The 26,360-nt window shown below is 52.7% G+C and overlaps 1 protein-coding gene across 5 annotated transcripts; it reads left to right on the forward strand.

Annotated features, from left to right (window-relative positions):
• The first annotated feature begins 413 nt into the window (after positions 1-413).
• FBXL18 (F-box and leucine rich repeat protein 18) lies at positions 414-22,962 on the forward strand. Of its 5 annotated transcripts, XM_052680228.1 has the most exons (6): positions 553-644; positions 812-960; positions 1,519-1,719; positions 2,532-4,072; positions 6,833-7,051; positions 18,257-22,962. In XM_052680228.1, exons 2-6 carry the CDS (start codon positions 892-894, stop codon positions 18,411-18,413), a joined length of 2,187 nt encoding a protein of 728 aa, XP_052536188.1. In that variant the 5' UTR covers positions 553-644; positions 812-891; the 3' UTR covers positions 18,414-22,962. The 5 variants fall into 5 exon arrangements, with proteins under 5 accessions (XP_052536185.1, XP_052536189.1, XP_052536186.1 ...); XM_052680225.1 differs by lacking the exon at positions 812-960 and having other exon boundaries at positions 414-644; XM_052680229.1 differs by lacking the exons at positions 812-960; positions 18,257-22,962 and adding an exon at positions 9,854-10,934 and having other exon boundaries at positions 433-644.
• Positions 22,963-26,360: the final 3,398 nt, after the last annotated feature.

The raw sequence follows: 26,360 nt of genomic DNA on the forward strand, positions 1-26,360 counted from the left end.
CAAAACAGGCCCAGGCACTTGATATTTCCTAAACCCTAATCCCGCCGATCCCCAGTCTTGTTCATGGCCTTAAATGGCAGCAAGCAAAGAGGAAGAAAGCAGCCACCTTGTCATCTTCCTGCATGGCTCATGTTTACAACACGTTTTCTATGAACAATATTCCCAAAGCACACACTGGGAATCCCAGCTCTGCCGTCCTGTTCTCGAGGCCGGGAGCTGACAGTGGGCTGAGCCCACTGCTACACGAATGGCTGCATCCACAGCAGCTGTGGATGTCTCCCGCATGGCCCTCAGCACACGTCAAGCTCACTTCCCACAGGGAAATGCAGCCACAGGGGGAAGATTCAGCTCATTAAAGTCCGGGTTAATTATATAAATGTCCAGCGACTTTCCTTTCGGAGAGCTACCACCCCCAACATGGCGGCGCCGCTCTCAAGATGGCGTTGCGCAGAGGCCGCCCCCTCGCTTCCGCTTCACGTGGCCACGCTCAAGATGGCGGTGGCGGAAGTGTGGCGGGCTGCGGAAGCCGGGTCATGGCAGCGCCGGAAGAGCCGTGCGGCGGTGCGGAGCGGGGCCGGGAGGCGGCTGGCTTGAGCCGGGCGCGGCGGGACCCCGCGGCTGCCGCCATGTCGCGCCGTGCAGAGGTGAGCCGTGGGGCCGTCAGCGCTCGGGGGAGACGGAGCCCCTCGGGGAGGAGCCGGCGCGGCGAGCGGCTGGGTTGGCGGTGGGCTCAGCCCCGCGGGTCCGGGGGCGGGCTGCCCGGCCGGCGGGTGGCCGGCGCTCCTCTGGGGAGCCCCGGGCCGTCGTGTAGGGCTGTGCCGTCGGACAGGAGCAGCCCAGCCCTTCGGGGGTGGCGCGGCGTTAACGGACGGCGATTCATCTTCGTTAAAGATGGAGCTGAAGGCCCGGCTGCCCCCAGAGCCACCGGCGGGCTGCGGGCCTCCGAGCCCCAGGGTTAAGGTAGGAGCAGAGGGGCGTCGGGTGCTTCGCTGCTGGAGGACTGCAGCCGTCCCGAGCGGCCCTGGGGCCCGCGGCCGCGTTGTGAGCTCGCTGGGATGGCTATGGGCAGCGTGATGCTGGCTGCAGAGGGATTTTTTTAGCCTGTAAACGGTTACATAACCGGCGAGGTTATCGGGATGGGCTCCTCTTAGTGGAAAAACGTGGAAGGAGCTGCCTGCTGCACTGAGGGCTGCCACTGCCAATTGCAAAGCGAGTGGCAGGAGGGGAATGAGTATAAACACTTTTATTCGTGTTCTGAAGCAGCTCAAAGCAGAGCGAGTGAAGCTGCCATGGCTTTATGTGAGGCTTTGCAGTACCTCGCTGCTGTGTCCTGAGGGAAGGGCAGTGGTTTCTCAAGGCAGGTGGTTTGTGCTCTGCTTTTGCTTTGTCTCACTCTGCAAATCTCTCTGAAGTTCAGAGTATCTCTTTTCTCATAGGATTTGCTGAAGACTCTGAGCTGGTTGCTTTTCTTTTTTGTCTTTTTTCCTCTTTTTTTTTCCCCTCTCTTATTTCTTTTAGGATCTTGTGAGTGGGGAGAGTGAGGAGGAAAGTAATGGTATCAACTTGATGGAGTTCTCGGATGAGATCCTTCTGCACATCCTAAGCTACGTTCCTTGCACAGACCTGGTCCTGAACGTCAGGAAGACCTGCAGGAAGCTCTCAACGCTTTGCCTTGATAAGAGTCTAACCCATACAGTTTTACTTCAGAAAGACTATAAGGTGGGGAGAGTAGCTTGCTTCTTCTATTAGCTATGAAGAGAAACCTGACTTGAAAAAATGTCAAGAAGTAGAGCTTCTCAGTGTGTCTGCATGCATGTCCTGCTTTTGAACTCTGAAACTGAACAAACAATAAACAGTTTTATGAAAGCATTTGTTTTCCAGAATGCTTTGTTAGGGCAGCTCTGTGCTCCCTTAGTTTTCAGTGATGGTATTTTATGCAACTTCTCTGGGTTTATGGAAACTAAAATGAAAGTAAGTATTTTCTGTGTTGTGCAAATAAATTTGTCAGACGCGCAGTCAGCTAATTCAGAAAATGTATACTTTTTGTAACACAAACTTAGGGATGAAGCATAATATGTTTTATGAAGACTGCATCACCAAGCTGTAGGCAAAGAGAAGCCTCTCTTATTTGTTTCCAAAAGAAAGTGGATGAAGGAGAATGACTGTATTCTTTTAATTTGTGCTGCTATCGACCAGTTCAGCTGGTTTCAGCTATTTCTGCTGGAATCGTTTAGCTGTTGGGAAATGGATGTTGTTCAGCAGCCGACAGTGGGGTGGAGGACAGGTTTAGCCTCTCAGTGGGTAATGCAGAACTGCACAGACTAAGAAGCTGAAGGAATTCTAATGTTAAGAGTCCAAAGAGCAGCTGACAAAGCCATGCTTTAATGAGGCATGTGCTTGTGGTCCAAAACCCTCGGCTGAGTTGCATACGGTGAGAGCTAACCAGTGCTGTCCCCATCTTCAGATGGGAAACTGACCCACTGCGTGCGACTGTCTCGTGTCTCATTGAATCTGGTTTTGTTTGAGCACAGGTGAACAAGGACAAAGTGAAGCAACTGCTGAGGGATATCGGAAAAGAGATTCACCAGCTGAACATGGCCGGGTGCTATTGGCTGCCCAGCTCCACCACTGATCACGTAACACGGTGCAAGAACCTGGTCAAGCTGAACCTGTCTGGGTGCCGCGTCACCTCTCTCCGTCTCTCCAAGATGCTGTCCACGCTTCAGCACCTGCGCTCCCTGGCCATCGATGTGAACCCGGGCTTTGATGCCAGTCAGCTCAGCAGCGAGTGCAAAGCCACCCTCAGCCGCGTGTCGGAGCTGAAGCAGACCCTCTACACTCCGTCGTACGGCGTCGTTCCTTGCTGCACCAGCCTTGAGAAACTGCTGCTTTATTTCGAGATCCTCGATCGCTCGCGGGAAGGTTTTATGCTGTCTGGGCAGCTGATGGTGGGTGAGAGCAATGTGCCCCACTACCAGAACCTTCGCGTCTTCTACGCCAGGCTGGCCCCTGGCTATGTTAACCAGGAGGTGGTGAGGCTGTACTTGGCTGTGCTGAGCGACCGGACTCCTGAGAACCTTCACGCCTTCCTTATTTCTGCCCCTGGTAGTTTTGCTGAGACGGGAGCCACTAAAAACCTTCTGGACTCGATGGCTCGAAATGTATGCCTGGATGCTTTACAGCTGCCCAAAGCCTGGCTTAATGGTTCCGGGCTCCTGCAACACTTGAAGTTCAACAACCCGTTCTACTTCAGCTTTAGCCGATGCACCTTATCTGGTGGCCACCTGATCCAGAGAGTTATTAATGGTGGGAAGGACCTTAAAAGCTTGACCAGTTTGAATCTCAGTGGCTGTGTTCACTGCCTGGCTCCAGAGTCTTTGTTTCGAAGAGCAGAAGATGACATTGACAGTAGCATTCTGGAAAGCCTGGTAGTCTCTTGCTGCAACCTCAGGCACCTCAACCTCTCCGCAGCTCACCACCACAGCTCAGAAAGCATAGGGAACCATTTGTGCCAGCTCCTGTCCAGGCTAAAGCACCTACTCTCACTAGCACTGCCAGTTTGTTCCATCACAGATGTTGCTGTGAACGTGGAAAAGCCCCCCACGCAGCCTAACGCGGCGCCCCAGACGTTTGGAAAGAAAACCCGTGTGGGGGTGCAGACGTATCCAAGGAACTTAGCAGAGCAGGCGTGTCAGAAACTGGAGTCTTCAGTGTTCTGGACGCTGATGAGAAGCCTCAGGTTTTTGGAAACCTTAGAAATAATTGGGTCCAGTTTTTCCTCTGCCATGCCCCGCAATGAGCCAGCAATTCGGAACTCTCTGCCTCCTTGTGTCCGAGCACAAAGTGTGGGGGATTCGGAGGTGGCTGCCATTAGCCAGCTGACTTATTTGCAGAGCCTCACCTTAGCACAGCTGCCAAATATTGTTACTGGTTCTGGGCTTGTTAGCATTGGATTGCAGTGCCAGCATTTGCGGACTCTTTCGTTATCCAACCTGGGCATGATGGGGAAAATGGTGTATATGTCTGCTCTCATGGACATGCTGAAGCACTGCAAGTGTTTGAGAGATCTCAGGTGAGGGGCTGCCACTGAATATCTGCACTGTTTGTGAAGCTGTGGTGATGGAGTGCTTGTTTTGTGCAGGTTGGTGTAAAAACTGCTAGCTCCTCTGCTCCTCTGCTGGTCATCCTCTGCTCAGGCAGCAGGTCAGAAGTGGCCGCAATGGCTTGAGAGTTATTTTTCCTCTGGAGTTGTGGAAAACAGGAAGGCATCTTGTGCTGTTTTCGAGGGCTCAGGATATGCCTTTTAACCACTGTTTAAGAGCTTAAAGTCTCTGTGCTGCAACTGTCTTCCTTTTAGATAAGGAAAAGCAGACCCAGCGTATCTGGGAGGTGTTGGGCTCTGAGGGCTAGGTGAAATGCTGTGTTCTGTGTGTGTGTGTGTGCACTTACTGAACTCCAGGAAGGAAGGGACTCCTACAGTGTCTAGTTAACATAATGTTTGGTTTCCCACTGGGATATTTTTCTACCTTTGGCTTGTATTTAAGATTTTGCCTCCTTATTTTTTGCATATATTTTTCCTTTCTTGATAATAAGTTGAAAGCATTCTGTAGAATTTGTCGTGTCGGTGGTCACTTCTCAGACCGTTGATCTGACCTTGAAGGATGCATACAGGAGCTTCACTGCTGCCAAAGAACTTATGAACCCATCTCGCAGTGGAGCTTTCCTTGCCCTGGTAAACACGATGTCTGTAAATCACAGAATCATTTAGGTTGGTAAAGACCTCTAAGGTCGCCAAGTCCGACCCCACAGTTACTGCTTTGAAAAAGTGCTGTTTTGTTTCCTCTTCCCCCCTCCCCAGAGCAGTTTCTGTGGGTAGGAATGCTAGTCCTGTTGGGTCAGTGGCCATTCTCTATTCACAGGAACATGTCTACAATGCACGAGAGCAGTAAAAGCGAGGTCATCCTCACATGGTGGATAGCTACAATTGCAAACATCGTTGCAGCATGACCAAAACTGTTCTTCATCAGCTCAGGCTGATGTTTGCATGTTCCTAAGCCATTGCAGCAGTGAAAGGAGCTGGGGCAGCTAAAACATCTCGAGGCTTTTTGTTTCCCGCTGCCTCCCATTTGCAAGGGGCGAGGAGCGTGCTGCTCACATCCAGCGGGGAGCAGCTGGTGGAGATCCGACTGCTTAATGGCTGGGTCGTGTGAATGGATCTCTAACCTTGAAGGACTGAATCCCCTTGGAACCACCGAGGTCTGGGTGGAGCCTTTGGTGCGCAGTGCTGCTTTGCTTTGCCTTGGCTCTGTGTTTCCCAGAGCCTTAGAAATGGAGGCTGTGCGTGCCTCCCGTCGTTACTGCTTGCAGCCTTGGGTGGAGGATGAGCAGGGCCGTGTCCTTGCGGCAGCCAGGCGTGTTGGTGTAAGCTGTCATCGCGCCTCGAGTGAAGCCTGAGGTTTGATATAGGTTTGAAAGGTTTTTAATGCTTAGCGCTTACTCCTGATAGCTTCCTTTTCGTTTCCCTGATTCTCGGGCTCTTCTCCCCTTTTTCCTCTGCCCGTTTTCCAGGCTGAGAAACGGATTTGAGGCGCTATTCCAAAGCAACGCTGCCATCTAGCGGGCAGAAGCGGTACTGCAAGTATGGCTGTGCTCCCGAGGGTCACTTAGAAACCTTCGGAGAGGTTGCGGGGCTTCCCTGCTTTGTCCTTAGCTGGCAGTTGGCCAATCGCACTGCTGAGAGATGGGAGAAGCTTCCTATTTCCTTAACCTTCATTTTGAGCTGTTGCCTGAAGAGATGGTAGGATCTTTTGGGGCAGTCTCGAACTGAGACTTGAAAACAGAATCTATCAACTAATGAGATTAAGTTGCTGAGATACCCCTCCCAGACTACAAAGACCTACACAGAGATTATCCGGAGGTCAGCTTGGGGCTGACAGCTTGTTCTCACCTCCTGGATTAACCTTCTGGAGCTCTTGGCCTTGCTGACCCAATGACTGAGAGTCCCACGTGCTCTGAGGTCCTGTAGTAAATCTGTGCAAAGCAGGCGTGCTTCTCCTGCTGGCATCAGCCCCAGGCAGCTCTTGTGTCCTGCAAACTGTTTTCTGCAAGGAAGTCATCCGGTTGGGCTGCTAGGTAAAACACAGAGCCCTTGTTGGTCAAGCATGGCTTCGCTGTGCCTTTTTTGTCACTTTGCTCAGGGATGGGAGGTGAGGCTGTGGAGTGCTGGGGTAGAAAATCCCTGTTCTCCTGGCCAAGTGTTTAAGATGGAAGTTGGCACAATGTATTTGTTGCTGAGGGAGAGAAGAGCTTTGATTCTTTTCCATCCTATGGGCAGGGCTGGTGGTGGCTGCTGTTGGCTCAGAGGCACGAGGTCACCACGTGTGTGCTGTGAATTCTTCACGCCTGCCTTCTCTCTATAGCTGACCAGTTTGACCCATGCTTGGTGCACTGGAGCAACGAGTCCCTAAATCCACAGTGGCTGCTCAGTTCTGTCAGGTAGCAAAAGCAGGGCGGAGTTCATCTGGCTCCAAAGCCCCTCTTACCCAACACGTTTTGTGGAAATCTTGCTAAGCCAGAGCCTCTCCACGGGGTTCTGCAGCGCAGGGCCTTTCCTTGTGCTTGTGCCCCTTCCTTCAGATTGCATCATTTGGCTGCGAGAGGCCTGAGTTTGCAAAGTCAAGCTTGTAATGCCCGAGCAGACAGTTCTCGTGTGTGTGGGTGAGATGGTGGGAGGCTGGTTGGCCAAACCCCCATGGATGTGCTTTCTTCTCCCTTGTCTGAAAGCGACCCAAGGCTGAGCTGCCCGCTGACTGGCTTTCCTTGGTCTCTGCAGGCTGGAGCAGCCGTACTTCAGCGCAGGCTCCCAGTTCTTCCAGGCCCTCAGCCACTGCTCCTCTCTCCAGCGGCTCTGCATCGTCTCCAGGAGCGGGACGCTGCAGTCTGATGCAGTGATGTCGTTCATGGCCAGCTGCCTTGAGGTCATCATGTGCCACATGTTTATGGGAGAATCTCTCACTGTCTGCAGAAATCTCCAGCAGTCCATTGTCCGGAGGTGAGTGCGGGAGGGGATCCGTGTGGGATTTCTGGAGCTGTTGAGGATTTATCTCCTTTTCCTTTCTTGCCAAGGCTTCTATGGCTTGCAGCACTCGTTCCAAGAAGCTAAAAGGTAGTGTGTGACTGCTTGGCATGTGAAACGGCCTCTTAGTTTAATAAGAGCTGATCCGTGGAATATTTGAAGGTATGATATGCGTTTTTGATTCCGTTCCCACTCGTGTTCTCTGTAGTTCTAAGCTGAAGCCCTGGAAGCTCCATCATAAATCAGACGTCACTTTTTGTGTAAACAAAACATCTGCCGACATTTTAAGTACTGAGAGGTCTGACCTTGAAGCTTTCCTCCTTTCCCACAAGTGACTAAGATAATTCTTGGTCCTCTAATCACTTGTAAATGTCACTTACTGATAATCCCCTGGCAGCGCAATTCAAAGCCTTTCAAGGGTTTGTTGTGAAGGGTTTTTCTTTGGGGGGGGAGTGCTGGGGGAGGCTGGCTACAAACTGCCTTTGCAGTCTGACAGTTCTTAAATGCATTTTGCTGGGCCCCTCGCAGCGATCTGAGGCTCACGTGGTGGGAAACGTTGGTGCCTGAGCCGTGAACTGCATCTGAAAAGAGAGCTTTTAATTACGCCTGGCATTTTGAAGTCGTCTGGTGGCGGCAGTCCTTACAAAAGATCTCCCATGCAGCAGACTTTGCACGATGTTTGCTCTCTAGAAGGCGTTTTCTCCGCCTTGGGTCTGTTTTCTTTGTCACCTACAGTTGCTTTGCCCTGTTAAGCTCTGGCAAATTTGGAATCGCACGGTGTTGTTACTGCATCCTAACGGGTGCTCCTCCCCCCAGCCTTTCTCTAGCTTCAGAATGACTTATTACACTTGGCTCGTTCCTGAGGATCAAATCCAAAGAGCCTATGACTATATTAGCCACCTATCAAACCGCACACAGGATTGCTTGTTACAGCCTCTGGAAGGCTCTGCCTTCCTTTGGGATGGCTTTGTGTCTGTCCAGTCAGTCCTTGGTTGATTCTGGGAGCGCTCTGAGGATCTTCTTAGGAGGAAGTTTTTCACACAGGGTGCTGAGGCACTGGCACAGGTTGCCCATGGAGGCTGTGGATGCCCCATCCCTGCAGGTATTCAAGGCCAGGCTGGATGTGGCTCTGGGCAGCCTGGGCTGCTGGTTGGCGACCTGCACGCAGCAGGGGGTTGGAACTGGATGAGCACTGTGGGCCTTTGCAACCCAGGGCATTCTATGATCCTTAAAAAGATCCAAGGATCCAGATCTTGTTTTTCTGCCTTCCTCCTGGAGATACCAGTGCAGCATTGGCCCAAATTCCATTGTCTGCTTACTGAGCTGCATCGTGCTATTCTGCAGTGCTTCCCTTCTCCCTTTCTTTATCATGTATGAATTCTTACTACATTCTGTACCTCCTGGGAGCTCTCCAGAGAGCAGCAGATGCCCCACGAAAATGTCAATAACCATTTATATTTTTAGCAACAATTGTTGCTGCCATGCTACTTTTCTTCTTTTGTGTTTTATTAATAGAGACGTTTGTATGGAAACAATTTTTGAAGTATTTTTTTTTTTTCCTGAGCAGAGCATCTGCTCCCACTGCAAGTTCTGCACCTGAAGTCATAATCCTCGATGGCGTTGTAACTGGTGGCTCTGGAAATGATTTTGATGTCACATAAGATTATGAGTTGAGGAGCAGGGTAAGCAGTGGGAGCAGATATGCTCCTAAGCAACAGAGATCCCATTCTCGTGGAACTGTCTGAAGTAATAACATGGAAAGGACAAAATACAGAGAAGGATGTGTAAGCACAGCCTGGGCTCTTCAGTGAGCCATCAGCGAACCTTGAGCCACGTTCCTTTCCCAGCAATATTGGCCTTGTGCAAATCTGCCTTCAGATGGGGATCAGGAATTGGCTTTCTGAATTGGCTTTCTCTTGTCTGTGCTTTGTCTGCTGCTCCAAGGGCAGTTCAGTGCTCGTGTGATTGAGTTTGGAGCTCCGATCTGTGGGAAAGGCTGTGCTTCACACAGCAGGGCTTCCTGTCAGTGTGCTGCTCGTGTGCCTTTAATCCAAACTTGAATTTGGAAGGGGAAGTGTGACGTTAGGTACCCTGTGCCAGAATGAGAGAAGGTGATTTGTCCTTTTTTGTTCTTTGGAGCGCGTGCAGGAAAGGCATGAGGAACGGGCAGAAGGAGAAGGTGAGAGCTGGAAGGCTGTGAGCCTGTCTTTGTTTGCTCCCCTTCCTTGGAGCTGTATTTCTTGGATCCTGCAATGATTAGAGCTGTTGTAGAGCTGCAGAGAGGATCTTGGTTAGGCTGCGGCCCCGTGATCCTGGTTTGTCAATGGGGTTGGTGGGGCTGAAGTGCCTCCTGTTCTCCTAAGGCATCTATAAAGAGAAGGAGTGTAAACAGGGAGCTTGCCTAGGGCTGAGCACACCAGCAGCCTGCAGGGGTGGATCTGGGAGGGCAGTGCCTGTACAGGCTGAAGTGATGGGAGCTCAGGTGTTAACGTCCTGCTTTGCACCCCTGGTAGTTGTGTGCATGGTACAAAGCCCAAGGATCCTCAGACCCTTCCCTTGGCCTCTCAAAAGGACAGCACTCTGTATTGCTGCTGTAATGGCCTGCAAAGAAAGTTGTTGTCACATCTTTCAGTCTTGTGACAGCTCCAACCCGGACCCTGTGATCTTCAGCTTCCTTGGGGCAGCTTTCTGGTGGAAGTTTGCTGCTATTTCAGAGAGATTAGTGTATGTATTTCTCTGTAAAAAAACCCCTCTGATTCAGTTCTGCCTCTTTTTCAGTGGAACATGGTAAGCAGAAGAGAATTCATCTGGAGACCTCATCAGCAAACCAGGCTTGCGAGGGCAAGGTCTCCTCTGAGCTTTGGAGAAGCCTGTTTCCCTCTGGGCAGATAAATCATGGCAGTGTTCTTCTTTATTCTTCTTTGCTCTGCGTAGGGGAGGGCTGATCTCCTTTATGGTTCAGGGACATGAGAAGGGCCCGGTGCTTACAGGGGGCTGCGGCTCGAGTGATCCTCATCCAGTTCCCTGATCAGCCTTCACATGTGACACCGCTCTGGGCTCGCCGTTTCTCTGTAAAATGACATTTTCTTCTCCTATCACATGGTGCTCAGCTGCTGCCACATTTCACATAGCAGCAGAGCTAAGAAACAGTGCTTTCCATTTAGGGCTTGCACCCTAACTGCGCCACGGTGCTGTGAGCCGAGCTGTGAGCGTTTGCTGTCTCCTGCTAAAACCACGGCAGTGGCAATTGTGAAAACCCTGGAAAGCTCAATCTCAAGACCTGCAGTTCTGCGTTCAGATGCAGTCCCACATCTGTTGCTGTGCAGAGAGGCCTTCGTGGAGCAAAGGGATTCGTGTCCTTTTGGGCAGGGATTCTTTCTCACTCACCTCCGAGAGCCAAAATGCCCTGAGCCATCCGAGAGGATGGGGCTCTCTTCAAGCGACTCTTCCTCAGGGTTTTCACTCTGTTCTTTTAGGAAATAGTCAGTAGATGGAGCTGTGACCCATGGAAGGCATCCTGCTGCTTGTCGGTGTGCTGCATGCTAACTAATCCTATTTACATGTGTCTTTACCCCAGAAATCTTGCAGGAAGAGGGATGTGGGTAAGTTAGGTACTGCTGTGCTCCGTGGTGTGGGTGGTGGGCATGCAGATGGAGAGAGAAGGTGCTCTCCTGGTCAAGCACACTAGCAGCAATACTTGGAAGGGGAGGGGAGATAGGAAATGCTTTGGAAAACGTCCTCTTGGCCTCAAGGACAGATTTCGTTTTCCAGTGTGTTCCTTTTAGATTTTTTTTTTTTCTCCTGGTTTTAGCTTAAGGGTTTAGATAGCTTCTATCATCACAGTGATTTCAAGGACTCTGCAGTAGCAGACAATGGCGCCTGTGAGAAGTCCTTGAGAAAACACCTTGAAAAAGATCAAGAAAGCAACAGGAAAGGAAAAATATCACAAAAACAACCTGAAAGCAAAACAAAAAGGCTCTGAGTGGGGTCCTTAGGGATTCTTCATGGGTAGGGGGGAAGTGTCAAGGTGGCGAGGTGAGCTGTGATTGATAGAAACGCAGTCCTGAGCATGGTCAGGATTGGTGCAGCTGGGGGGTAGGGGTGGCTCTGCTCAGCTGCTTGTGTCTCCCAAAAGCAGGGAGGAAGCACCTGGGAGCTGCAGCTGTTTTGAGTGGAGGGGTGAAGGGTCTTGGTGCAGCATCTCTGAAGGCTGCAGGAGGTGCATGGCAGTCCTTGCTCTGCCTCGGTGCCTCGCTTTCTCTGTCTGCCTGCCTGTAGCATGCAGCTCTGCCACCTGACTGTAAGGTTGTGCTGCAGGGCTCTGATGGCCAAATGCTGCTGGAAGGACAGGAAGTTCTAATGGCTCAGGACAGTCTGCCTGTTCTGAGAGTCCAAGATGTGGAGAAAAAGGAGCGCTTAGCCTTCGTGTTTGTGCTGGGTGCTTGCTGCAGCTGGTTTGCCATGACTCCCACAACAAGGCTCCTGCCACTTCCCAGGGACAACTGTTTCAATCTGAATTGTGTCTTGCTGTTCAAGCATTTGTTGCATTTGCTAAATCTCCCCCTGCTTATTACTGTTCAAATACGGGCTCTTGTTCAGATCTTCTTTTTCTCAGCCTTCTGGCTCTGGTGTCCCTCTATGGCTGTGAGAGCTACAGTGCTCACTGTAGGGGTGCAGCCCTTGTGGCATTCAGCTGCAGGAGTGGGGCTTCCAAGAGGGAGCTTAGAGGTGAACCTGAGGATGATTCGGACGGAGCCAAGTGTTCCCATCCCTTTTCTGGCACAGGACTGAACTATTGCTGATGGATTTTTGCTCACCTCACATCTAAGCATCCCTGCTCCCTTGCTGCCTTTCCCCTAAAAGTCCCCGTGTTTCTTTCTGGCCAACTGATTCATTCCTGCTGTTTGGCTTCTCACTGTGGGCTCAGCCTTGGAAGAGTGTTGTAGGATGGGGTGGGAGGAGGCTGTTAGGGCAGAAAGCGAGCGCACCATCATCTGTGGATTCTGCAGAGTCCTCCACCGCCGTGCTGCAGTTATCAGCTCTGCACAAAGCTGGTGTTACCACCTGGGGCTTACTGGATATTTCCAAGCTGTTTTTGCTTCCCTCCATCACCTACTCATCCATCTGACCTTGAAAAAGTCCCTTTCAGTGCAGAGCTGTTTTCCTGGCTCTCTCAGCCGGCGCAGTAGCTGCCAATCCCACTCCGCTAGCCTAAGCATGTTGTGGGCTCTGTCCCTGCATCTGATTGCAGAAGACTTAATGCATCGCTCGGCTGGTGTAGTGAATCATTAGCATCCTGCTCCAGCTTTCATTGTCTGTTTCATTTCCTGCTCTTAGAAACCCCTGAATCATTCTGTCACGGACTGAATAACAAACTGCATCCTTGTCAGCTCGCGTTACCCAAGAATTCGTCGGCGGGCTTGGCGAAGGCTGGCTGCTCGGGGTGCGGCCCTGACACCTCTGCTGCTGCCAGGGATGTTGTTTCAGGGTGGGTTCAAATAGTTTGCAAGCCAGCGGAGCCTGTGGGACCATCCCCAGTTTGGTATATTTATGTACCTTCTTCTGGGGGCACGGACATACCCCCTTCTTAAGTGCATTCCTGTGGCTAACCCAAATGACTGGTTCCTGCTCCTAGCTGGTGTGCCTCAAAAGGAATTCAGCCCTGAAACCTTCCTTAGAGGGAAGATGGGTTGGTGCACAAGTAGGTTTCAAGCGACGTCCTCCTCCCTCTCTTGGCTGAGAAATAATATTGGAATAGTACAGCCACGCTTTCTCTTCACGAGGGTGTAAAAGGCTGAACGGAAGCATTAACTGCAGCTTTAAAGCATTTCCATGGTAAAATAAATCTAATTGAGCCGTTATTGCAGTTGCTTTTTAATTTGTGGAAGAGATTAGGAAATAACTTTCAGCTTGCTCTGGCACAGCACTCCCTGAGGACGTGTCCTGGGCACTCTGGCAGCACGCCTTGGGTTCTCGTTCCCTCCCTCTTTAATTGTCCGGTCACATCTGAGGGACGTGGAGTTCAGCTGGCAAAATAATGGAGGAACCTCAGTCTGGAAGCTGCAGGTCTTGGTAGAGGTAATGGAGCATCGTTCATGTCTTACAGAGAGAACCCACAGTACAGATGGATGGAATTCCACCCTTAGGGTGCACCTGATGTGTCCTGATGTTTGGGCTTGACATGATGTGGTGGCAAAGGATGCTGCAGTGAAGGCAGTGGGTGATGGAAGTGCTGTATGTGACCTCCTTCCAGAGTGCCATCCGTGTCCTTTGCCAGAGTGGAGGCTGAAGTGATGGGACTCAAAGTGAGGGGAGATGCTTTATGAAGGGATTTCCTTGTGTGGAGGTGAAAGCGATCTGTAGAATCCTACTATCATGGAGGTTGGGAAGAGCTCTGAGATCGCCAAGTCCAACCCCAACCCACCCCCACCATGACATCAAACCACGTCCCAGTCTCTGTGGTTCTGGGACACCCCAGGGATGGTACCCACCATTCCCTTGGTAGCACTGCCAGTGTCTGAGCACTCTTGCAGAGTTCTTCCTAATATCCAACCTGAACCTCTCCTGGTGCAGCTTGAGGCCATTACACAACTGCTCTCCTAGGGAACTTCGGAAGTCTGTTTCCGAGGTAGGATGATGAAGCCTGCTCAACACCAGCCGTGCCAGAGTATTGGAAGCAGTACTGGCATTAGGGTGTGGGTCTGCTGCAGACACTCAGTGTGTTGGCTTTGGATCCCTTGAGAGCCTTCTGGGGGCTGTGTGGGGGCAGGGGTCCTCCTGGAAGGTGCCTGTGTGGCTGGAAGCAGCTCTGGAGCAGCTCCACGTCACGCTCTTGGCAGTCCCTGTCAACAAACAGAGCTCTGGCAGTTCCCTGAGGTCTGTGCACAGTGGAACAAACCTGAGGTGTACGCCTGGCCTTCCTGAAAAGATGAGGACAGTGTGTGTATGCAGTTGGATGGTGCCACTCGTCAGCTGCCCCAGCGTGTCCTGGCGCTTCCTCTGTTCCACCGAGCTGTGCTCCGGGCACGGGAGTTTCCAGGCTGGCTCAGGTACGTTGGCTGAAGCTTACAAGTCAGATGCCACATCTGAACTCTCAGACGTGAGCAAGTCTTCCAGTAAAAACAAGCTGACGCTGTGCCTGGCAGAGGATTAACGGGGTTTTTGTGCGTGTGGGTGAGAGCTGTGTGCGGTGTGAGATGCAAGGCGGGCCGCTGCTGCTGCTCTCTGCAAGCAGCTCACCAGGCTGAGCGCAAGGTCTGGATGAAGCAGGGCAGGGTATGTGGCTGCAGCAGGGGCTGAGCTGCTGCTGAGATCACACCTACAGGAGTCCGCATCTGCTCTGTCTCTGCCACGTCTCGTTCCCCCACCTCGAGCGTCTCCTGGCTTTCTTTCATTCCTTTCCTAGAGCCTCCTTTCCCATAAGCTTATCTGTGTTTGTGGAGTTTAAAAGCTGGCCTTGATCCGCTCCTGATACGCTGTATTTCCTTGTTTTATCTGGCGTGTGCTTCTTGCCTTGCCAGTGCTCAGTGATACCACCTCTGTGCCCTCTGCTGCCTGCCAGCATCTGGGGGGTGGGATGTGCTGCAACATCCCCACTTGGCACAGCACCTCGCTCAGGCGTCTCTGCAAATCTCTGGAGGAAACACATTGCTCAGTACCAGATGCTGCCTCGTCCTGTCTGCCTAAGGTGAGTCTGAGCCACCCCAGCACAGCTGCTGTGTGGCTGTGCAGAGCAGGCACCGCAGGGCTCACCCGCAGCTTTGGGCTGCCCTGTGGCTGGATGGGCAGCTGGGGTTCTGCAGACCGGTCGGCCCCCTGGCATGTCAGAAAGCACAGGCTGGGAGTGTTTGCTGGGAGATAACTGCATTCCAGGCAGTGACTCTTTTATCTTGCTAAAATCAAGGAGATCTGATTAAAGTGCAGACCTTGCTTTAAGAATTTTTCCCTTTCTTTTTGACTTTGTCCCTGACCTACATATTGGATCCCGCCACGCTGGTTGGAAGCAATTGAGACCGTGGCGTTAAGCTATTTACCAAGCTGTTGGCTTGAAAATAACCTTACTGTCCACACCTGCTCTGGGATAATTTTGGAGTCAAACGACAAAGCACCATTAACCCTTGCAGCCACGTGCAGCCCGTTCAAGGTCTGAGCACACAGCAAGGTTATACCCCTGCTGACGCAGGGAGGAATTGGTGATAACACTTTGCTACCCATTTTTCAGCTCCACGGTTGTTCCCAGCCAGCTGCTGCAGCCAGCCCTGCTGAACATTGCCATCCGAACGGGGACGCTTCAGGGAGCTGCTTGTGAGAGCTCCTGCTGGGTGGTTGCTGGGTTGGCGTGGAGTCTGCTGGACCAGAGGCTATTCTGGAAAATGCATGCATGTGTATTTTCTTTGTTAGCCCAGTGGTTGTTTCTGATTAAAGGATCTGTTTTGAAGGGGCTGCTAGTCAGTTGCCTAGAAAACTTGCTTTCATTTAATTAATCGTGATGAGTTTAGTCTGGAGGTTTTGTAGGAAGCGAGCGTGTCCTTGGCTCCTTTCCCTTGGAAAAAAGCAGGGTTTCATGTCTGGAACTGCAGCTCCTTTGTCTCCCCAGGTCGACATCCCTCTCTGTCCTTGGAGTTTTCATTTTACAAGCCGTGTGCTTGCGGAGGTAGATCCAGTTTGAAGTCCATCCAGGTGCAGAATGAGGAAAGAACCATCAAGAAGATTACAGGAGCTATTCTGCAACTGATTAACTCAATCTCTTCCCCTTCTTGTTATCTCCTCCCCGTGCCTAGGGCCTTTCGAACTGCTGCTTTCAGAGCTTCTCACTTAATCTAGCCCACCTGGACAGGTGTATGAAGAAAGGAATTGCCTTCCGGGGATGAACTAAAGGAGCATAGGTTGCAAAGGGAGTCTGCTTTTGGGAACTGCTAATCCCAGTGTAACATTATGACAGCTGCTCGTTAAAATCAGGGTGTTTTTTAACAGGCAGTTAAGGGAGAGGCTTTGCACGCACGTTTAGCTGAGGATAATGGTGAGCCATGTGCATTTGATTTTTTTTTCTTAACTCACACAAATTGTACATGGAAAGAATTCTTCAGTGTCAACTTGCTGCAGTATGGAATTTACAAGGTTTGCAGTAACTTACAGTTTCCTGTTGGGGGGCGGGGAGGAGAGAAAATTACAAAGCTTTCTTTTTTCTTTTTCTTGTTGTGAGATCGAGTTCAAACTTACTCTATAAACCCAGCCTCTCTGGAAGGTGTTCTGGCTGTGTTGGGCTTTCTCAGTTGTCTTGGTGGCAGATTGTCACGTGAACCTGTCTGGGCTCTTGTTTTTATAGCTGCATGGCAAGGCTGCTTATAAGCTACAGTTTTGTATCTGGTGAGATGGCAGCCTGTATGCAAAGAGAAAAGAGAGGTTTGGGGAGTTCGCAGTCAGGAGAGCTGTATTCCAATGAAGACAGCTGCTTCTTCCTGCAGCAAACTTGGTCTGTGAACGCAATTTCCTCTGCAGGGCTGGGGGTAAGAAGCACGGGGAGCTGAGGAGGGGCTGTCAGAGACTGCCTTGCTCCCGAGCCTCCAGCTGCACTCAGCTCTGTCCTTCCCTGCAGCCCTCAGGCGTGAGGCATGAAGGGCGCTCTGTGATGCAGAAAGGCAGGATGTTGCCCCGGGTCGTTTTGTTGCTGGAAATCCTCTCTCCTGCAGCTGCTCAGATTCAGACCAATTAATTTAACCCGCCAGGACCAAGCAACTGAATTTGGTGTGGGAGTTTGTGCTACAAACTGTACTGCAAATCATTTGTGGATGGGAGCATCCTTTCTCTCCCCCTGGAAATACCATCTCTCGTTGCCTTTTCTCGGCCGTAATGCTAGCACTGGTTACCTGGGATTTCACATTTTCCAGCAGCAAATCTCCTTCCGTTCCTCTCTGCTGGAGAGGAATCTAGCTGTATCAGTGCTAAGGACGAGCTGGGAATTTTCCAGGCACATCTGCATGTGAGAAGCCTGTTTAGCAGTGATCTCTTCTCCAGCCCCAGCACAACTTGGTTCGGCCTCAGGGGACTGATGCTGCCAGTTCCACTCTGCCTGCTTAGAGTGACGAGGAGCTGGCCCCTGTCACACAGCTCAGAGGGAGCATCTCAGTGGCACGGTGCTAATAGGCAAAGTGTTTTAATCTCAAGGGTGCCACCTTAAGCTACGGCGTAACTTCCTTTACCCCCTGGCTTTAAAAAGCTGAACTCATCTCATTTGGCTACACTGAGCAAATTCTCTTCCCCCGTGCTCTCCTGTTAGGCTGCTGTCATGCAGAATACTTGCTGATGGGGACTTGGGCTCTTTCATGTAGTATAAATGGCTTTAATGCTTGCTGCTCTCAAGGTCTGCGACTTTAAGTGTGCACAGGAAAGCAGAGCCAGCTGAGCAGTGCTGGCAAGTGGAGCTGGGAGGGCAGGAGGAGACTGCAGATTTCTCTAAGAGGGCATGAAAACAGCGAGGCTGTGAATTCAGAGGCTGGAGCCCAGAATTACAGAGAGGGATGCTTGCATGTGTGAGGACAAACTCACGTGGTGCTGAGGCAGGTTTTCTGTGACTTGTGTGAAAAAGGAGGCTGCAGTGCGTGTGTGAGCGCACTGAAACGCTTATCTGCAGATCTGAGCTTTCTAGACCTGCCTTGCTCTAATTGCACAGCATAGGTTCTGCATGCACAACAACTGAGCCTGAAGTGATCAGGGGCTCAGCCCTCAGGGATTGCCCAGCACTGCTCTGCCCTGATTTTTCTAATGGTGCTGCATCTTGCTGCTGGTTTGCAGGTGGTTTAAGCTGTTATCTCTGAGCTCGGCTTGGGCAGCGCTGCTGCCATCTCTGCTCCTCTCAGGATATCTTTATGCTGTGATTTCTTTTCAATGTTTTTTTTTTCCTTTTTTTTTTTTTCCCCCCCCCCTCCTTTCCTACAGCAGGCTGGAATTGGGCTTGTGTGTCAGCTCAGCAGATGTGCTGAAGGGGGGTGTGCTGAAAAGCCTGGCTGTGCTCCATGCAGGGGCACGAGGAGGAGGGGGAGTGAGAGCCCTGACTCACAGCTGCCCCTTCTGAACAGCCCCTCCTGCCCTCACTGCCACAAGATATACAGCCATCCAATCCCCGTGCTGTTTGTGTGGAGTAATTAGTGCTTCTCCTCTGCTAATAACCTGTGTCTGATTTAGTTTCCAGGCGGAGCGCCCGGCGTTAAACGTCGTCATTTTCCCTCTGCTTCACGAGGACTTGACAGAGGTCATCAGAGACGTCCCCATGAGGCACTTGGATGAGATCACCTTGTTTAAAAGCAGAGTGGCCGAAGAGCCCCCCAACCTGTGGTGGTGACAGCACGGAGGGGACAGGCGGTGTGAATGTGTAGGGTTGCTTCTCTTTGGCCTGGATTCCCCTCCTGCAGCTCCTGGCCGCCTCCCCGGGTGCTGCTCAATCACTTTCAATAGGTGCAGTTGCAAAATAAAAAGCTGCCCATCTGAAGTGGGGAAACGTCTCCTCGGATGATGCTTGCATCTGAGCAGCCTGTCTCAAAGGCTTCTGGAACACGATGAGTATTTCCTTGCGGTTAATAATGAATTGCTTTGTTCCTTTTCTGAAGTTGAAGGTAAGAGAACCTGACTTAACGACTCTCTTTCCCTCGTGTCGCCTGGTGTATTTCCCAAGGGCCCCCGTGTACTTTGGCAGCGTGCTTTGTGATATTGGTGGAAATCATTCTTTGCTTTGGTCTGTTTTTGGCAAAGTAGAAACCTCAGACAGCTAAGAGGCACAGCAGTGTGTCGCTCCGTTGAGATGCATCCCATCTTTCCTGTGTTACAGGCACACGTTGGTAGCCACACACGTGCAGTCACAGATACGTCATGATCTTTAGATTGAGGAGTACCCCAAGGACTAGCTTTTATTTTTTAAATAACAAATCGTGGTTATTAGCACCTTGGCTGTCTGTGTCCTTGCTGATGTTGGGTTGGCGTGGTGGAAGATGTTCTCAGCTGTTTTGGAAGTCCTTGTCCTGGGGGAGGTGGAGCCTACACTGACTGAGTTAAGGCTCAGCTCTGATTTAAGTGCAGTCTGTCTTGCCTTTTCGATGGGGATGTAGTGTTCTGGCTCTGTCTTTAGGTCCCATGCTCTGAGTTGATGCTAATCTTAGAGGCGTAGTGAAGCATCTTCACAGCATGACTTCGGTCAGCTTCTCTGCTCCAGAGAACCTCCTCAGGCATCGGTAGTGGTCTGGATCACTTTCATATTGCCTTATTTACTGAGCACTTTGAAAGCATCAGGCAGCTGTACCAAAAGCTGTGTCGTGAATTCCTGGAGCGCCGTTGCTGAGCGGCAGTCGGGTTTCCCTTATGCTGGAGCATCCTGTGGCAGAACAGTGGCTCTGTCTTCTGCAGAGCAGCCGTCAGCTGGAGCTGTAAGCTCTGCACCTGCTATCTCCTATACGTGCTCTCGTGTTGAGCAGTGCTTTAATGGGATGTGGCTCAGCAGCCTGGGCTGGTGGTTGGCAGCCCTGCCCACGGCAGGGGTTTGGAACTAAATGATCTTCGAGGTCTTTTTCAATCTGGGCCGTTCTACAGTTCTGTCCTATGAGCCTACACTCAGGTAGGTGATGGTGAGCGGCTCTGTCTGTGCATTGCTCAAACCAACCCTTGCACGTGTTTGCTGTCTGCCTGAGCTTCTCTCCCTTCCCTGCTCAGGTCTGGGTCCAGCAGCAGCCGTGCTGAGGCCTCTGGAAGCCACCACATCCTCCCCATCCTCTGAGTGGAGCCGGGAGCCCTCCTGGAGCGCTGCAGACCGCCGCAGGTCAGGCACGGCGCTGGCACCCCGCTGTTGGCATCCTGCTGCTGTTTGCTCTCCCCGTGAGGTTGTTCTTTCTACCTCGTGCCATATTGCTTGCCTGTTTGAATCCCTCTCTCCCTCTCCGACAACTTTTTTCTCTCCTCCTCCCACGCTCTAGCAAAGCCCAAGAGCTTGTTGGCAGGAAAGCGAGCCTCTGCTCCGTCCAGTTCAATCCACTCCAGCTCTGCCTGGTGTGTGTCCAGGTTTCTTTCCTGGAGTAATGGATGGGGGTCAGGCAGCGAGTTGCTGGAAGCAGTGCCAGTGCTGTGCTGCTCTCCTTCTGCCTCTCAGGCAGGGTGAAGGGAAGGCTGAGGGTACGGAGCCCGCTCCAGCGCTTAAGGAAACCTGTCCTGTCCCATGGAGGAATCCCAACAGCAGGAGGAAGGCCATTCTCATCCCAACCAGGCATTTCTCCTCCACCAGTGCACAGCAGCACCAGCAGGATTTGGCAGAGCTGGCAGAGTTAATCCTTTGGTCCTGGGGGTCAGAGCAGCCCCACAAAGCAGGCCATGCCTTCCTCTTGGCAAAGTGGAACCCACCTGCCTTGTGTTGCTGGGTCGGGGCAGGCAGTCAGGCATGGTTTGTAACACCATTATTCTGTTGGCCAGAGTGTGTTGCTCAGACATCTGTATTCATGCAAGCTGGTCAGAAGTCCTGATGCAAACACTAGCAGTTATGATCGGGGCTGGGAAAGGTCGCCCACAGGTAGTAAAGACAGCACTACAAAATGGTGATAACAAGGGGAAGATGCCTTCTGCCCACCCCGGCCATGCTCTGGAGCTCCTATCTCTGCCACAAATCCTCTTATGGTGAGTGAGAATTTCCGCTGCTTCTGCACTGCAGGCAGGATTCACCAGATGTTAATAATGTGCTTATTTTCTCTAAGTGCTATTTTGGCATCGGTGTTAATTACAATTTATATTCTGCAACATTTACACTGGGAAAAGAACCCACCCTAATAGTCCCCAATTGGCAGAGCTGGGCTATTAAGCATCGCACCATATGTTCTGAGCAGAGCAATGCATGGGACTCAGAGCCCACTCAGTGCTGAGACTCCAGCCTGCAGCGTTGGAGCAGGAGAGGATGGAGGCACTGGCGTTCTGTTGCTAGCTTTTATTTAATACAGAATCCCTCCCCCTTCCTCTGGTCTCTGTCCCCATCTCTCCAGAAATATCCCCCCCGCTCCCTATAGGCGCCCAGCGAGGTGATCTCAGCCTGCTGATGCTGCTGTCCGTGGGCTGGAATGAATGGATTCCATTACAGAAGGAGCACTCCTTGCAGGCACTGCCTCTCTGGGCTGCCCAGTCCCTGCTGGTGTGTTTTGTGCTGCTCCCTAAATCTGACCCACCGTCTCCGGGGCTGTGGGAGAAACCTGTGTGCCAACCACTGATGTGTCTGTGCACCTTTGGGAGGAGGAGATCCTGGGGGCAAGCAGCAAAAGTGGGGGAAGCAACAGTTGTCTGTGTTCTGTTTGTGCTTCCTTTGGGCAGCGTGCAGGGCTGGGAGGTCCCCTTCCTGGGAGGAGAGCGCAGGTCTGGGCTGCTGCTGCAGGCTGCTGGGTAGCAGAGCAGAAGCTCTGCTTGCGTTAATCCCCAGGGCTGTCTCTGCAGCAGGGTCTGTCCTCTCACCTCTTTGGTGGCTCTTTGGGACTCGGGGCAGGGAGCCCCCGACCCCTGGCTGGGCGCTGCAGGATGAAGCACCATCCACGTGGCTCTGTGGCTCCGCAGGGATGCGCAGGCAGCCGGGCGTGCTGGCAGGAGAACCATTTCCATAGAAACCAGTTGGGATGCTGTACAGGGAATAGTGATGAGCAGTGAAGGGACGTTGCCTTGGACGCAGCCCCCAGGCTCACGGATACTTCTAGGGGGCTTCCCCCCCTCCCTCCCACCTCCGCTCCTCCCTCAGCTTCCATCACGTTTTCAAAATGGCCAACCTGGTTAGGAATAACCATCATCATAAAAAAGGATGGATGGGGTCTGACTACGAACACTGTTGCTGTTAGCAGCAGGATGTCGGCCATAAAACACGAAGCAAGGGAGGCATTGACCTTTCTGCTGTTTGAAATGAATGGAGACATCAATATCCATTGTTTCGTGGCATTGACCTCTGATGCGCTCCGTTCTCCCTCCCCTTTACTTATTTATTATTTTTAGCTTTCCCCCCTGCTCTGCAGGGTCGCCTGGTTCCACCTACAGCTTCGGCTCTCGCTCAGCAACAGGGGACCAGCGTTGTGCACAGGGTCCCTGCGCTGTGCTGCTGCTGTGGGTGCGTGCTGAGCCCCGCTCCTGCAGTGCATTCCCCCCTTCCCCGTGCCAAGTCAGAGCTCCGAGCTCTGGAGGAAGGCAGATCAATGCACGTTTAATTACGGCGGGGTTCTCATTTCGGTTTTTAAGCAGTGAAGTGTAACGTTTTATGTGAGCACCATCGGAGCCTGGTTGCCCGGTTCCTTGTTTTATTTATCGCTTTAAAGGAGCCCCTTCTTTTGTGAACTTCATCTCGGCGCGGCGAACGTGAAATCAGGCATTGCTAATGAGCTGCGTGACAATTAAGTAATGTAGCACAAAACCATTAGGACGCTGGATTTGGTTTTGAAGTTGGTCCTTTGAAGCGGAGCTGCAGCTCCCTGCCCAAGGCTGCTGGGGAAAATGTTGCTCTTTCAAAACTTTCTTTGAAAATGAAATGTCAGCATAAGAGTCCCTGCTTGTGTCGCCCCTCGCTACGAGCAGCGGGGGGGAAATGGGCGCTCGCTGTGCTGGCAGGCGTGGGAAGGGAGTTGGGAGAGCAGGAAACGGGTGCTTGGTGTGCAGAGCTGCCACCAAAGCTGCTGGTTGGGGAACAGAGGCGCCCTGGGAGGGAAGGAGCTGACCCACAGCTATGGGGGGCAGGGGGAGGTTGGGCTCCTGGGCTCGGACCTCTCCATCCGCGCGCTCATCTGATGCTTGTGTTTGCACCCGGCCCCGTGTTCTCATAGTGAGTCCAGTTCTGAATGTGCAGCTTTCCTGTACGCAGCGGCATGTAGAACTTCTAATAAAGAGTGAATCTGCTCTGAGCCAGGTCTCTCGCTGTCTCCTGCCTCGTATTTCCCTTGGAAAGCGCAGCCCAAAGCCATCCGTTCCCCCCTTGGGATGCACTGCGGGGCTCTGTTCTGTCTGCAGAACGTGAGCTCACGTGCTGGAGGAGATGCGTTGCCTTTGTGGACATCCAGACAGCAGCTGAGCCTCACTGCTGCAGGACGAAGCTCTGTGATGTGCAGCTGGGTGAGCGGTGCAGGTGGGGCAGTGAGGGCTGCACTCGCCAGCCCTGGAGGTGTTGCAGATCCATGGAGGATCCGCTGGGGGACGTGGTTTGGTGTGGTTTGGTGTGGCTTGGGGTTGGTGAACCAGGCTGCCCTGCAGCTGCTGTGGGCACCCAGCTCTGCCTGGAGGCTCCATCTGATGGTGCCCGTGGGCCCCACTGCTCTGCGTGCTCTGGCAGGGGCCATCCCTGGTGCTCGTGTTTGAGTTATGGATTTTATTGCTCCAATAACCGTTATCTAACCGTGGTTTTGAGGAGGGAGGAGAGAGATAAGGAGGGAGGAGGCTGAGGAAGGAATGTGCTTTCGGGCTCTGCTGGGCCTCTGGCTTATCACAGGGGCTCCCTGCACTGTTTGGGCATTAATCATCCCCGAGGAGGGCTGGGGAGCAGCAGTTGGTGCCACGACTGAGGATGGAGCAGCTCGTCATGGAGCCGTGCTGTGCCCCTGCAGCACATCTGCTGGCACAGGGCTGTGAATGTTCCCAGGAGGGGTCTGTGGGGGAGCTGGGAGACAGCAGGGTGAGAGCTCTGCAGCCATTTAGTTTTCTTGCTGTTCCACGCTGCCCTGTTTTCTTGAATAATGGCAATGCAAAAGGGATGGCAGCCATTTCCTTGCTTCCCAAAACGATGCTGTGCAGCCTAAGACCTGGCTGCTCTCGTGTGACACGAGAAGAGCTGTTCTCTCAGGTTTTATCCCCAGGTTTTGACCTCACAGAGATGGCATTGATCTCTGCCATCAGGTGGGTTGGTGGGAGGGCTGGTGGTGTTCCTGGAATGGCTTTAAAGTGGGAGAGGGGAGGTTGGATGTGAGGGGGGTTGGATGTGGGTTGGATGTGAGGGGGAACGGTTCACTCAGAGGGCGGTGAGATGCTGGAGCAGTGGGTGCCCCATCCCTGGAGGTGCCTGAGGTCATGGATGGGCTCTGGGCAGCCTGAGCTGGGGGAGGCAACGAGCCCAAAGCAGGGTTGAGGCTGAGGGGTTGTGAGGTCCCTTCCAACCCAACCATTCCACGGTCTTTAAGGTCCCTTCCAACCCAACCTTTCTGTGGTTCCACAAATAGATGGGAAGCTTTAGGAGGGACCAGAAGGAGAGAAGTGCTGCTGTTAGGGCAGGGATGAGCTGTGGCTGTGGTTTGGTCTCTGTGGGACACGCGGTGGCTCCGGTGATGCTGCAGTGCCACCGGTTGGGGCTGGGCCCTGTGCTCTGGGTGGCACCAGCGTTGCCCCCAGCATCTCCTCCCCATTTCGCTGTGCTCCCATTTGCTGCTGTGGGGCACCGAAGGGCTGCGTGGAGTTGGAGATCCACAGTGTGCTGAGAAGAGGGAAAAGAGGATGAGCTGCATCCCTCCCACAGAGCGCAGGTGGGTGGAGGAAGGACTTCTGAGCTGCTCTCCCATAAGCAGCATCGTTGGAGCACCGCTGCTGTCCTCTCCATCCCCTCCGTAATCAGGAATTAAAAGTACAGCTCATCAAATCCTTTTGCTTTCTCCAGAAGGAGGGAAGAAAAGAGAGGGGGAAAGGAAAAAAAGAGAAAAAAGCCTTGAAAATGCTAAAGGACATAAAGGGCGTTCATGAAAGGGCTGGATGGTGGTTATTGCAGCAGGGGGAAAAACAACATTATTTCAGTGTGCAGATAAAAGGAAGGGGAAAAGCAGCGTATTTATAGCTAGGGAGCCTGGATTCCTTGTTAAGCCGCTATTATCAAATTAATGTCAAAATGCATCAAACAGGCATGAGTGTTCTGGGCCCCTTATGCAAAGTGCTTGCAAATTGGTTACAAATCCATTTGTTTACAGGGTACGAGGCAGGAGCGAGCTAATTACTCATTGTAGCGGGTTGTTTTGTCTTTTATTTTAATGATTTTTTTTTTGGCAATTACAGACAGGCTTGTTTTGAAGTACAAACAGAACCCCTTTAAAAACACATCGAGTGCATCCCCAACCCGGGAAGGGATTCCAGCCCTCCCCACCCTTGGCTGTGCAGGCCGTGCCCTGCTGCCTGCTTGCTGCCTGAGCTCTGCCCTTCTCCCCATTTGCTCCCCATGCGGTATTTGCCTTCCCCCCGTGCCCAACGCAGGTTGTATTCCTCTGCCTTTACCAGAACTCCTCCAGTTTACGATCAACTCTCTCATCCCATCCATCAGTGGCCCTCAGGTAGCCCCAGAGCCTCCGATGCTGTGTTCCTGTGGTGCTGCTCCGTGTGCAGGCAGCCGTGTGCCAGGCTCTGCTCCTCGCCCTGCGCTGCTGATGGACTCCTTGTGCCACGAATGAGCCCAGGACGGCCCTTCTCTGCTCAAGGAATTCAAAGCACACGAGGACGCCCGGCGTGAGCTGATCTTCAGGTGTGGCTCAGTGCCCCTGTCTTCGTTTGCCTTCCGTATTCTATTTCTGAGCGGGTGGCCACGGCAGCCCCAGTTTGGGGGACGGAGCTGCGCTGCTTTATGCCGCGCTGTGGCACTGCAGCCCCGCGTGCCGCCCTCGGGGCTGAGGGCTGCGACCCCGACCGCAGGGGATGCGGTGCCACGATGTCACCTGGAGGACGGAGGGCTCCTCCCGGTCGGTCCCTTCCCGGGGCACTTGTGGGAGCCCTGCTGGGGTCGGTCCCTGATGTGGGGCTCCACCAAAGGCTCTGCTATCAGCTCCCCGTGGTTGGGGTGAGGTGGCTGCAGCCCGGGGCCGTTGTCATTCCCCTCATGTAGCAGGAAGGATTTCTGCGAGTGCCATAAAGCATCACGTGGGCAGAGCCTGGGTGAGCTCTAATTGCTTCTATTTGCATAATGAGGCGCAGCACGGCATCCTGCTGGTATCGGAAAGGGGAAAATCAAACCCGGCTCCAGATAAACAGCCTGCCCCCAGCCCTACCCGCTCCTCATCGCATCCTTTCCCCCGTACGGATGGGTGCGGAGTTTCTCCAGCTCCAGAGTCTCTCCTGCCCCCCGGGAGCACCGTGCCACCCCCTGCCCTCTCCGTGGGGGCTGTGACCGCAGCCGCCCCCCCTCCATCGCCCATCTGTCCCTGCAGCACCGCTCCCGGCGGAGCCCCGTGCGGGCAATGGATCCCAGTTTGGTTTTGTCACCACGGTCGGACAGCGACGTTCTCGCAGCAACGGTGGCGCCCAGCGCAGCCATCAGGTCCCGGAGGCCGTCGTTTATCAC

This window comes from Tympanuchus pallidicinctus, unplaced genomic scaffold, assembly GCF_026119805.1.
Source record: "Tympanuchus pallidicinctus isolate F22 unplaced genomic scaffold, pur_lepc_1.0 scaffold18, whole genome shotgun sequence".
NCBI classification, from domain to species: Eukaryota; Metazoa; Chordata; class Aves; order Galliformes; family Phasianidae; genus Tympanuchus; species Tympanuchus pallidicinctus.

Coding starts and splice junctions, on each gene's coding strand:
- FBXL18 (XM_052680225.1), top strand. CDS start 438: ATGGCGTTGCGCAGAGGCCGCCCCCTCGCTTCCGCTTCACGTGGCCAC. Junction 645..1,518: donor CCATGTCGCGCCGTGCAGAG/GTGAGCCGTGGG, acceptor TATTTCTTTTAG/GATCTTGTGAGTGGGGAGAG. Junction 4,073..6,832: donor AAGTGTTTGAGAGATCTCAG/GTGAGGGGCTGC, acceptor TGGTCTCTGCAG/GCTGGAGCAGCCGTACTTCA.